This window comes from Cervus canadensis, chromosome 18, assembly GCF_019320065.1.
Source record: "Cervus canadensis isolate Bull #8, Minnesota chromosome 18, ASM1932006v1, whole genome shotgun sequence".
Taxonomy (NCBI): domain Eukaryota; kingdom Metazoa; phylum Chordata; class Mammalia; order Artiodactyla; family Cervidae; genus Cervus; species Cervus canadensis.
The window spans coordinates 15,104,244-15,117,305 of NC_057403.1; the positions used below are offsets into that span (position 1 = coordinate 15,104,244).

At 41.9% G+C, this 13,062-nt stretch overlaps 2 protein-coding genes and 1 non-coding gene across 6 annotated transcripts in view; all 3 read left to right on the forward strand.

Annotated features, from left to right (window-relative positions):
• The first annotated feature begins 5,968 nt into the window (after window positions 1-5,968).
• On the forward strand, window positions 5,969-6,075 carry LOC122421773. Its single transcript, XR_006263590.1, has one exon. It is a non-coding gene; the product is annotated as a U6 spliceosomal RNA (small nuclear RNA).
• Window positions 6,076-7,798: 1,723 nt separating this feature from the next.
• Window positions 7,799-12,095, forward strand: LOC122420218 (40S ribosomal protein S25-like). The gene is made up of 3 exons (XM_043435120.1): window positions 7,799-7,927; window positions 8,305-8,519; window positions 11,636-12,095. The coding sequence occupies exons 2-3, from the start codon at window positions 8,505-8,507 to the stop codon at window positions 12,050-12,052; spliced, it is 432 nt and encodes a 143-aa protein (XP_043291055.1). The 5' UTR covers window positions 7,799-7,927; window positions 8,305-8,504; the 3' UTR covers window positions 12,053-12,095.
• The window catches only part of LOC122420166 (zinc finger protein 345-like), a 59,416-nt gene continuing 54,184 nt past the window's right edge, over window positions 7,831-13,062 (forward strand). For all 4 annotated transcript variants that reach the window (XM_043434964.1, XM_043434968.1, XM_043434967.1 and 1 more), the window contains exon 1: window positions 7,831-7,927. The gene's annotated coding sequence lies outside the window, so the exon portion shown is untranslated. The remainder of the gene's footprint in view (window positions 7,928-13,062) is intronic.

The window sequence follows — 13,062 nt, forward strand, 5'->3', positions numbered from 1 at the left end:
TCAGCTCACGTCATCTGTTTGAGCAGAAGGTTAGGAGTTCTCTCTGAGAAGAGAACAATCAAGAAATAAGTTCACAGGCTGGTCTCCAAGTAGGACGTCATTGTTTCTGAATCTCTCTTGAGAGAGAGGACAGCTTTCCTTCTCAGCTTTTCAAAGTCCTGTCTATAAGTGCAGTGGTTGCAGGTTAAAGAGCTGTGTTGATGCTCTCAAAGGTATTTTCTCAAAACTCAGATGTTCATTTGCAGCATAACATCCCCAGAGAAGACAGAGCAGGAGGAAGAAGATGAGGAAATGGCAGCTTCTCAGGTAAACGTCCTGTCCTGTGTCTGGGACTGTGTCTGCTTTTCCTCCTGAAATGCCTAGAATGAGAAACTGCAAGCCTTTAGCTCTCTGCTCCTAATTTTTATATCTGGGGTGTTTGTTATCATCTTATTTTCTTCCTTTTCTTCTTATAATAGTGAAGACCTGCCCTTTAGACTACTTCTTGTGTCCCAGAGCCTTTTCTCCATTGTCTGCATCCTAACTTTCTATGGAGCATGATGAATTTTCAACATGAATTAGTGACTTTCAACTGTTGAGAATATTCTCTGTGTGAGAGCCAACAAGGGGAGTCATTCCTGTCCTAACTCCCATTGGCATGTAGTTTCGTGTTGGGATTTTAGGGAAGTTGGGAAATGCAGTGATGACTTAACATTTTGATGTAATTCAGTTCTTTAGAACAGAGTTCAGTTCAGTCACTCAGTCGTGTATGACTCTTTGCGACCCCATGGACTGCAGCACGCCAGGCCTTCCTGTCCATGACCAACTCCCAGAGTTTACTCACACTCATGTCCATTGAGTGGGTGATGCCATCCAGCCATCTCACCCTCTATTGTCCCCTTCTTCTCCTGCCTTCAATCTTTCCCAGCATTAGGGTCTTTTCTGATGAGTTAGTTCTTCACATCAGGTGGCCAAAGTATTGGACCTTCAGCATGATTACTTTCAATGAATATTCGGGACTGATTTCCTTTAGGATGGACTGGTTGGATCTCCTTGCTGTCCAACGGACTCTCAAGAGTTTTCTCTAACACAAAAGTTCAAAAGCATCAATTCTTCAGCACTCATCTTTCTTTATAGTCCAACTCTCACATCCATACATGAGTACTGGAAAAACATAGCTTTGACTAGACGGACCTTTGTTAGCAAAGTAGTATCTGTGCTTTTCAACAAGCTGTCTAGGTTGGTCATAACTTTTCTTCCAAGAAGCAAGCCTCTTTTAATTTCATGGCTGCAGTCACCATCTGCTGTGATTTTGGAGCTCCAAAAGTTAAGTCTATCACTGTTGCCACACCGAGCACCACAGTGGACCTCGGGTCAATCTTTAAGGTCCTCTTGGCAGCAGAATTGCCTCCGTCCCCAAGGTATACCAAGAAAGAAGATCAATGGGCTCTAAATGAGGGAAGAATAAAAGAAGAGGGCTGGTGGAAGCTCCCAGATCAAAGACTTTTTGTGTCCAGCAATATAGAAATCCAGCTGGTAAAACAACATCCTGAGAAAACTCCTTAAAGAAAACCTGTGCTGGTGAGCTACCTGAGCCACTTCTATTTCATTCCTAAGCTCCCAGCCCTGTGTGTGCAGATCAGTGCTAGTTCTGTGACGTGTGCTCAGAACAACGTCAGCCAAGGACCAAGACCCAACCCAGGGGTGCTGACCATTGGAACATGGCCCTTTGAAGGTCTAGACGTGGACTTTACTGAAGTCAAGCCCTATAGGGGCTATAAGTATTTCCTTGTGGTAGTCTACACCTACTCAGGATGGGCTGAAGCTTACCCCACATGCACTGAACGGGCACGAGAAGTGGCCAAGGCCCTGTGAAGAGACATGATCCTGAGATATGAGCTGCCTCTCTCCATAGGGTCTGACAACAGGCCAGCATTTGTGTCTCAGATAATCCAAACTTCATCCTGGACACTGGGAATCAAATGGAAGCTTCACACTGCTTATAGGCCTCAAAGCTCAGGGAAAGTTGAAGGCATGAATTTTACCCTCAGGACTACATTAGCTAAACTGTCAGACCAGTTATCTTGGGTCAACATGTTACCCCCCAGCCTTACTCCAAGCCCGATGCACCCTGAGTCCTCAGGCTATTCTCCCTTTGAGACCTTATATGGGAGAAAACCCCCAGTGATAGGAAAACTCAAGGGGAACCCCCAATAACTAGCTGACCTGGAGACCTGGGAAAAGTCTTCCACCATATCGCCTGAGAAACCTTAGAAAGGACACCCATTCTTTTGGGCAATTGAGTTCATGCCTATCAGCCAGGAGATGAGGTATGGGTTAAAGATTGGAAAAAAGAACCATGTTAGCCAGTTGGGACAGGCCCTCACAAGATTGTCCTGGCAACCCCTACTGCTGTTAAAGTTACAGGCATCATCCCTTGGATCCACCACACCAGGGTCAAGAAGGCAGCAGCTTCCTGTGATGAGGATATGTGGAAACCAGTTATGGACCCCAGAAACTCCGTCAAGGTCTGGTTCCAAAAACAATGGCTCTCACCCACAAAAGACGCTGCACCCTGCTCTAGTCGCTCTGAAAGCTGACTAGACCACGCATGGCAGAAGCTTCAGAATTCTTCAGCCTTGCTCCAGCCGCATTCTGGCAGCTGGCTGCTCAAAGCACGGTGGAAGCTTGATGATCTGGCTATCAAGATACCAGTGGATGCTTATTGTCAACCCTGGCCCCTATCCCTGATTGGTATTATTGCTGTGCTCCTCACTATAGGACCAGCTTCAGCCACACCCCAGAACTGGGATTTGGGTCAGAAGCTGCGCTTAGCTGTCTGTTATCTCACCATAGTGGGAAGCCTCATTCTAATTAGATGTTTCTTATGATCGATTCTCCCTAGTATCTAAATCGCTTACAGTATACCTGACCCCGCTTGATGAATCTAGGAAGATGGTATGAAAGAATTTATTTGCAGGGCAGCAATGGAGAAACAGACATAGAGAATAGACTTATGGACATGGGGAGGGGGAGGAGAGGGTGAGATGTATGGAGAGAGTAACATGGAAACTTACGTTACCACAGGTAAAATAGGTAGCCAGCGGGAATTTGCTGAATGTCTCAGGAAACTCAAACAGGGGCTCTGTATCAACTTACAGGGGTGCAATGGGAGGGAGATGGGAGGAATGTTCAAGAGGGAGGGGATATATGTATACCTATGGCTGATTCATGTTGAGGTTTGACAGAATAAAATTCTGTAAATCAATTATCATTCAATTAAAAAATAAAATTTTAAAATATTAAATTTTTTTTGACAAATATTGTTTTCCAAATGCACTCTAAGCTCTTTACTTGCTTGGTGACAGAAATACTAATTGTTTTTTTTTGACAGGAATTGAAAAAACATCTACCAGTCATGGAAGACTATAACCTAAACTATGATACTTAGAGACAATAGTGTGTGATAAACTGGTGTGACATACAAAATAAGCATCACTAATCCCAAATCATAAACTGACCTGTTATTTAATGTGACATTAAAAGTATTAAGTGGAAGTCAAGATTTCTGAAACATCACATTTAAAGAAAATGACATATTTACAAAATGAAATTATACAACTATAAATTTTGAGAGTATTTTCAAATTAGAGAATATGACACACTATGCTTTTATGCCTGATAGCTGCCATCTGAAACCCATTTCTGAAGTTACTTTTGGAAAATGGTCTGACCCAAATCAGCCAACTATGGATGTTTTCAGTAGGAAACTGCCGGGAGCCAACACACGAGACCCTACCCATGACAAGGCCATAAGGGAGAAAACCTGACGGGCAAGGCGGATCAGGTTTTCAGGGGTTTCAAAAAGCTGCCCCCAGCACTCACCTTAAAGATGATATCTGTCTTTCTGATGCCTGCCTCAATGGACTACTCCCTAATTTCTGTGACACAGGCAGAAGGCCTTTCCCGATCTCTTCCCAAATAAGAATCAATTTAGAACTTTAATCAATAAGTTTCCCAGATGGTGGTATTTTATAAGATTATTCAGGGTGAAAGGAGTGTTTTAATTTAAACTCCTTTACTGGTAGTTTGTTAGCCAAACGCATTTATGCCCTTGGTACTAATATGCATGATTGCTTATAATATCCTAATCATAAAATAGCATAAAGAACCTGATTATATAAAAGCCCTAATAGACATAGAGCCTTTTTAAGGGGTAAAGGAGTTCTATTAGAAAACATAAGAAAAATTATTCTATAGGTGGTTATTGGGTTGAGATTTGCTTGCTGTGTTTTGTTTGCTGTGTTTTTGCTTTTAATGTGCTAAGGTTGTGTTATAGAAACCATTGTTAATATAGTTTAAGATCTAGAGAAATAAGGACTTAGCCCTAGTGTGGTAACAATGAAATAGTTGTTAATTGTCAGCCAGGAGTGCTAGGCAGAAGCTGCCTCACCAAAGTCGCAGAGTCAGTATGGGGTAAACTTCTTAGATAAACGCAACTGACAACTTTTGCAGAAGGATTAATTTTTGTTTTAACAAGAATATCATTCTACTCTGTACTATTTCCCTATGAGACTGTTACCTTTCAGTTAAGGTCACCATAAAAAGGGAAAATAGGTTTACATTCATCTGACCTGCATAAAATGTTAATAGCCCCAAGGCCAGAAGATCATGTGCTAAGAATTACTATAGAATTAGAAAGCAAAAAACATCCTGCTTTTCCTAAAAAACAAAATGATGTAATACTAATCCTGTGTAATCATGAGTAAGCATCTTGTACCTTGAAAACATTCTGTGAGAGGATATAAAACCGGTTGTCAAAAAGTAAAAGACAGACTTGGCCCTATCAAGGCTGGTCTCACGTGTCTTCTCTCTCTCTCTCTCTCTGGCAATGCTTTATTTTTTACCGTAGCTTTTATACCCTAAGGTAGTACATTTCTAAGGGGAAGATAGTTTAACATTACATCAACTTGTCCTTCATGAAACCAGGGTGTTTTCTGCATATTTCTTTGTTTATGACGGTCTTGTACATTATCTTCTGGCCTTGGGGCCTATTGTCATTTTTTGCGAGTCAGGTGAATGTAAACCTATTTTCTGTTTCTGTGGTGACCTCAACAGAAATGTTGTAGTCTCATAGGGCAACAGTACAGTATGTCACAACATAGTAGAAATATAACCTTGTTAACACAAAGGTCAATTCTTTTGCAGAAGTTGTCAGTTGAATTTATCTAAGAGGTTTACCCCATACAGACTCTGCGGCTTCGGTGAGGTAGCCTCTGCCTAGCACTCCTGGCTAACAGTTAACAACCGTCTCATTGTTACCACACTAGGGCTAAGCTCTTATTTTTCTAGACCTTTAACTATATTAACAATGGTTTCCACTGCATAACCTTAGCACATTAAGAGCAAAAACACAGCAAGCAAATGTTAACCCAATAGCCACTTTTAGAATAATTTTTCTTGTGTTTTCTAATAGGGCTTCCTCACTCCCTGAAGGACTCTATGTCTATTAGGGCCTTTATATGATCAGGTTCTTTATGCTATTTATGATTAGGGTATTATGAGCAGTCATGCATATTAGTACCAAGGGAATGGATGCATTTGCTAAACAAACTAGAATGCTAGCAAAGGAGTTTAAATTGAAACACTCCTTCCATCCTGGATAATCTCTTAAGTTACCACCACCCAGGAGACATACTGATTAAAGTTCTAAGTTGATTCTTATTTGGAAAGAGATCAGGAAAGGCCTTCTGCCTGTGTCACAGAAATTAGAGCGTAGTCTATTAAAGCAAGCATCAGAAAGACAGCTATCATCTATAAGGTGAGCGCCTTTTAGAGGTGCTTTTCAAAGGGGGCAGCTTTTCAAAATCCCTGGAATCCTGGTCTGCCTTGCTTGTCAGGTTTTCTCCTCATGACCTTGTCATGGGTGGGATCTTGTGTCCTGGCTCCCAGCAGTCCCCACTCATAGATACTTGAGAAACATATTTTTGTGCTTGCTTTGGCAGCACATATACCAAAATTGGAACAATACAGAGAAGATTAGCATGGCCCATGCGCAAGGATGACTCACAAATTCATGAAGCGTTCCATATTTTTTGAAGTCAGCCAGAAAGATAAAGACCAATACAGTATACTAAAGCATATATATGGAATTTAGAAAGATGGTAACAATAACCCTATATGCAGAACAGAAAAAGAGACACAGATGTATAGAACAGTCTTTTGGACTCTGTGGGAGAAGGTGAGGGTGGGATGTTCTGAGAGAACAGCATTGAAACAAGTATACTATCAAGGGTGAAACAGATCACCAGCCCAGGTTGGATGCGTGAGACAAGTGCTCAGGGCTGGTGCACTGGGAAGACCCAGAGGGATGGGATGGGGAGGGAGGTGGGAGGGGGGATAGGGATGGGGAACACATGTAAGTCCCTGGCTGATTCATGTCAATGTATGGCAAAAACCACTACAATATTGTAAAGTAATTAGCCTCCAACTAATAAAAATAAATGGAAAAAAAAAAGAAACATACTTTCTTTTCATTTTTTTCACACCGCAAAGCATGTGGGACCTTAGTTCCCCAGTTAGGGAAGGAATGGCAATTCTGCATCAGAAGGTGGGGTCTTAACCATTGGACTGCCAGGGAAGCTCCTAAACACATTTTCTTTAATAAGTAATTTATTAACTTGACATACATTTTCCTTTATATTGTAATGATTAATGCTTTCTGTGTAAGAAATGATTAAATCTTCAACTCTGAGATCTTAGCTCCGCCACCAGGGATTGAACCCACATAACCTGCAGTGGAAGCACAACGTCTTAACTACTGGACTACCAGGGAAGTTGCTAATCTCACATTTAAAGAGAAAGGTACACTCTCTTGGGATACAATTGTCTGTGGGCCTCTCACTGTTTTTCTTGCCTTGTTTTACCTCTTCTCCAGATTATCCTTTCAAGGACTGGATGAAGAGGAGGTTAGGAAAGAAAGCCAACAGTGGGGGAGGGTGTTTGGGAAGCTAAGTGCAAGCAGTGGATGTGATCCACACACCCCATTTGCCTAGTTTCGTGCCCAGTTTTAGCACAAAAAGTCCTGCTTCTTGGAAACTGGTTCAGCCCTGGAAGAAGCAGGGCAATTGGTTGCTTCAGCAGCAGCAGCAGCAGCAGCAGCAGCAGCAGCAACAATTAACAGAGGCAATCTGAGTATCAACAGATTCTGGCAGGAGTAACCGTATGCCATTTCTGTGGTTACGTTATAAACAACAACGTGGATTCCGGTCTCCCTATTTCTTTCTGGACTCACTTCCTAAGAGAAAAGCCAGCTGCCCTGTTGTAAGCAGGTCTCTGGTTACAATTAGTGAGGCTCCCTCCCAACGGATCATATGAGTGATTACAGTCTACTTTGCGTCACTGAGGAGACACCCATGTTCACACACTCACATAAAGGGCTTTTGAATTTTCCCCGTTTTTCAACTTGCTGAAAATATCTCGGCTTCCCATAGAGGCAGCTCTCAAAATTCTTCTCTTTCCCTTAAGTTGTGTGAAACACTAACTTAGAACAGGCAGGAAGCAGCTCTGCTCCAGAGAAAATCAAAGAGATTTAAAGGCATCAAAAGGCAGAGAAAGGAAGCACAGCTGGACAGAAGGACCTACAGACCCAAAACCGACAGGGGCGGGGGTGGGAGGCAAGGCTCCGCCCCAACTGGCCCCGCCCCTACGTACCTGCGCTTCCGGCCTCTTCCCACCCTCCCTCCTTAAGTCCCCTCTCCTTGGCCGCGGCGTAGCGCACTCAGCCTCCTCTGTACCGGATTTTCCGCCCGCGCGTGCGCAGTAGCATGCAGACCCAGCGGTGATTTAAATGAGCGACAGAGAGTTTTTGTGAGTTTGTTTAAAACCCGGATGTCACAGTCCCACGTCCTTCACACGTGGGTTTCGGGGGTCTCTGTGGACGTTCAAGGTACCGCCCCCATTTTCCCGTCCCCAGTGTGTCCTCGCATCGCCGTGAGAAGGTCTGAGGTCCGTTAGCTTAGCTGCCGGGTCCCTGGGGCCGAAGTCCACTTCCTGTTAACATCGTTCTAGAGCCCATGTCCTTCTCTGGCAGTTCTGCCTTCTAACTTGCAGAGACCGCTGCTTAAAGTCCTGCATTGCCCAACCCCTAGGTCCCTGATCCACGAAGAGGTGAAGGAGGCTCTAGTCTGTATGGAGTTTGGTCAGGGTCTCTCCTAAGGTTTGAAGGGGAGGGTCAGCCTAGAACGCGTGGTTTTCACAGGAAGGGCCGCGAGTTCTGAAGAAAAGAATAAAACTAAAAACACCTCGTTTGATTCTGTGTTCCAGAATCCCTGCTGTGTCAGTGGCCGTAGAGGATTGTGATTTGTACCTGTTGAGAGCCTCCCTCTGTGTGGGGCTGTGTTACAGGGAGCTCGCTGTGGTTTTCTAAGTATTGAACAGCCTATTTTCAACATTCAGGGGTCACTTCCCAAGCCTGATCTACCTGAGAAGGAAGACCAGAGGAGAAAGAAAGCAAAGAGTCAGAAATGACTCGTTCCCAGGTAAGAGGCACAGTCCGTGTTTGTTCTGTCTCTCTTTCCTGAAATGCTGTTTCTTTGGACTTGATAAGCTTCTTAACGATTTGTTTGAACTGACCCGTAGTCATCATCCCAAGGGATCCATTGACCTCCTGGCACATGATTGTGACAGAAAATACTACTGTCAGCCAAAGAAGCTCACTCAAGCTTTTAAGTCCCGAATTTTTATTGGGGTCTAGCCACATAGACGTGGTTGATAACATCTCCAGTTTTCTCCCCTTCTTAGAGGTTGGGCTAATAAGGCCACCTGGCTCAAAGCCCCAAATCTGTAGTCACTTCCTTGGCCTTTGTGAAATGCCCAGCCTCACAACCTGAGTCATCTCATTATTAAACTAGGGGCCGACCGTAGGTCATGTTGTTAGTATAAATTATCAGGGCGCCCGGAGACTAATAAGGCCACTGCAGTCACTAAGGAAATTTCAAGAGAGAAAAAACTTAAATTCCAAGAGTAGTTAACAAACTTCCAGAACCTGGGGACCAAAGCCTGCCAGATTCTCTCTCTCTCTCTCTCTTTTTTTTTTTTTTTTTAAAATTTTAGTATCTATTTAGTTTTGGCTATACTGGGATTTTACTGATGGTCTTCGGCTTTCTCTGTTGTGATTAGGAGGGGCTAGTATCTTGTTGTGGAGCTCTGGCTCTAAGACACGGGTTCAGTCGTTGTATTAATAACTGGCAGGCTCTGGAGGATGTGGGCTTCAGTAGTTGTGGCCCACTAGCTTAGTTACTCTGAGGCTTGTGGGATCTTCCCTGACCAGGGATGGAACCCGTGTCCCCTGCATTGACAGGCAGATTTCTCACCACAGGAGCATCAGGCAAGTCCCTAAATTCTTTATTACACAACATTGAAACCTTAATGTTCCCTTTATTCCCTTTGATTTTTTCCCCTCTCTGATTTTTGATGTTGCTTTGGAATACCTCACCTGTTGCATGATTACAAAATATTATGCTGCGTTTCATCCTACTCTTTTATTGTTCAAAATCATGTCCAAGTCTCTCTTTAGGTGATCTTTGGCTACCTTGTAACTATTTTGCTTCATTTAAAATTTCAACTAGTCTATACAGTGATAGCTTCATCTGTAATTTGGCAGGTTCCCTCTATTTAGGCTTTTTTGTTTTTTATATTCAAAATTATGTTAGCTCTCCTAGATACAGCTGAGACTTATATTTGAAATATCCATGTTTGTTTTGAGTTTCAATTGTTTTGAATTTGCAGTCAGTGAAGTCTTTATGTCACTACATCTTCCAAGTAAAACATGTGATTTTCAGACTTTATGTGCCTCAGTAAAGATTTACAGTTTCTTCACATAGGTCTGGAAATGTGTTCTAAATAGGTGTCATGGTATATTTGCTAATAAAATGTAGACTGTTTCTCATATTGTGTTTTTAATTCCTGTTACTAAAGAGGAAAAATTGTTTTCAGTGTACCCAATTGGCTCAGCAGTAAAGAATCTGCCTGCCATTGCAGGAGACCTGGATTTGATCCCTGGGTTGGGAAGGTCCCCTGGAGAAGGAAGTGATAACCCACTCCAGTATTCTTGCCTGGGAAATCCCATGGACAGAGAAGTCTGGATGGCTACAGTCCATGGGGTCACAAAAAGTTGGACATGATTTATGTGACTTAGAACACATTCATGCACAATTAGAAATAGTTGTTTTACCATAAATGCTAAAATACACATGAATTTAAAAAGAAGGTAGATTAAAAATGTTTCTTCCAAAAGATGGGTTATTCACCGAAGATTGCTTTTACCTTATGTGTGTTTATGTGCATGTGTGTGTGCAAGTAGAAACCTAGGGTATATATTAAAGACATCATCATTTCATGAATATTTTTTTTTCATGAATATTTTTATTTATTCTAACCTATGAAAATTGTACTTACATATTTTCCGTGGCCTTAGATTGTTTCATCTTATGAAATGATTATATAGTTCCATTTTCATACATATATGCATGAAAATGTTCATATGATTTGATCGATTATTTTTCTTGTTTTTTGTATTCTTCACAATTAGAGAAACTTCTATGAACTTTCATTAGATTTGTCCCTCTGTATTGGTCTGTTTTATTCATCAAAGTCTAGAATACATAAAATGAAGTAAATTTAAGCTATTTAAGGAATGTTTGCTAAATATTTTTGCAAAAAGGTGGGGCAACATTATTGATTTTAAATTATTTCTGTTGCACATCCAAGACTTTGTAAAAACTCTAAAGATATGTGGTATATCCTAAATAGTTAGAATGATTGTTGCTGCTGAGGATGCTATCCTATTAGATCTATACAATTTGTAAAACACCTGAAGTTCAAAAGTACATATGAATGCTTACCTTAGTATTGTACTTCCTTACTGTTCAAAATTGTCATTCATGAAGCAAAATTTTCAAGATTACTAGTTAAAAGAAGCTTGTTAAAAATACTAAGAAAAAAAATGAGGTTGTTAAAATAAATGGGACATTTGTCCCACTCAAGAACTCTTGAATCAGTGTATACTTGTTAAAAATTGGGCTTCCCTGGTGGCTCAGTGGTGAAGAATTGTGTGCCGATGCTGGGGACATGGGTTCAATCTCTGGTCTAGGAAGATCCCACATGCTGCAGAGTAACTAAGCCCACGTGCTATAACTACCGAGCCTGTGCTCTGGAGCCGGGAGCCGCGACTACTAAGGCCATGTGCCCGAGGGCCCAGGCTTTGTGACAGGAGAGACCACGGCAGTGAGAAGGCCAAGCATCGCAGCTGGAGAGTCGCCCCCCTCCCACCTCCAGCCACAACTAGAGAAAGCCCGCTCACAGCAACAGAGACCCAGAACCACCAAAAATAAATAAATAAATGACCCTTTAAAAAAATATATATATATATTACCTGTTTCCTTGATAGGCAATTCATCCTGTGTTATACGAATACAACACTCAGAAATAAATATGCCATTGTTGATCTGATTATTTTAAGATTTCTCTTCCAGATCAGAATAGTTTCTGAAATGATTTGTGGGACATAGGTCATTTCTTCTTGGGTTAGAAATATGGTGAAAATATTACTGTGTAAAAGTCATAGTATAGTATACTTTTTTGTCCAACATCTTAGCGAGGTGGCAGTGGTCGAAGTTGCCCTCCGGCCTTCGCTATGCCGCCCAAGGACGACAAGAAGAAGAAAGATGCCGGAAAGTCGGCCAAGAAAGACAAAGATCCAGTGAACAAATCAGGGGGCAAGGCCAAAAAGAAGAAGTGGTCCAAAGGCAAAGTTCGGGACAAGCTCAATAACCTAGTCTTGTTTGACAAAGCAACATATGACAAACTCTGTAGAGAAGTTCCCAACTATAAGCTTATAACTCCAGCTGTCGTCTCTGAGAGACTGAAGATTCGTGGTTCCCTGGCCAGAACAGCCCTTCAGGAACTCCTTAGTAAAGGACTTATTAAACTGGTTTCAAAGCACAGAGCTCAAGTGATTTACACCAGAAACACCAAGGGTGGAGATGCCCCAGCTGCTGGTGAAGATGCATGAACAGGTCCCACCAGCTGTACATTTTGAAAAATAAAACTTTATTTAAAAAAAGAAAAAAGTCATAGTATAGTATAACACCAGACCCTCTTCTGTATTGAAACCAGTCCTGTGTGAACTTGCTGTTGTTGTCTTTGGGCACATTAGGAAGTCTTCTCACAGTCACATGTCATATGTATTTTGTATTTCAGGGACAGCTGATGTTCCAGAATGTGACCATAGGTTTCACTGAAGAGGAGTGGGAATGCCTGGACCTCGGTCAAAGGGCATTGTACAGGGATGTGATGTTAGAGAACTATAGGAAATTGGCCACTTTGGGTGAGGATCACTTCTTTCAGAATCCCTTATCTCCTGTCAGGGATTTGCTTCCTGCATTTCTAGAATGTCTCTTGGAATCTTTACTTCTTATAATAGCATTTCAGATTTCTTGATTTCTAAGGGAAAATGGTAATTTGTGAGTTTAGAAGGAAGACTTCATGATGATTTATTATGATTCTAATTTATTTGTTCCTTGATATAATCTGCCTGCTTTCTCTAAGTTAGTGTTAATTCTGTAAGTTCTGTGGTATAAAATGGTGCTACCTTCCTCTTCAAATCAAATTTCCACTACTTACTTTTGCCTTGTAGTATGTGACCAGAATCTCAGAATTTGATTTTTATGTAGTGAGTGTTGTATGCTACTGCTGCCGCTAAGTCACTTCAGTCGTGACTGACTCTGTGCAACCCCATAGATGGCAGCCCACCAGGCTCCCCCGTCCCTGGGATTCTCCAGGAAAGAGTACTGGAGTGGGTTGCCATTTCCTCCTCCCTAGTGTTCTATAGGTGCTTTCAAAAAGTATTTGAGGAAATAATTTTCTAGGCTGTCTTAACTTTCTATCATTCATTCTCTCCTCACCTGGACACATACTAGATTGGAAAGTGATGAATCTCTGGCAAAACCAATATTCCTTACTGATAAACAGGTCTTGTGGTTTCTCAGCCAAACCTTGTCACTTTTCTGGAGCAAATGAAGG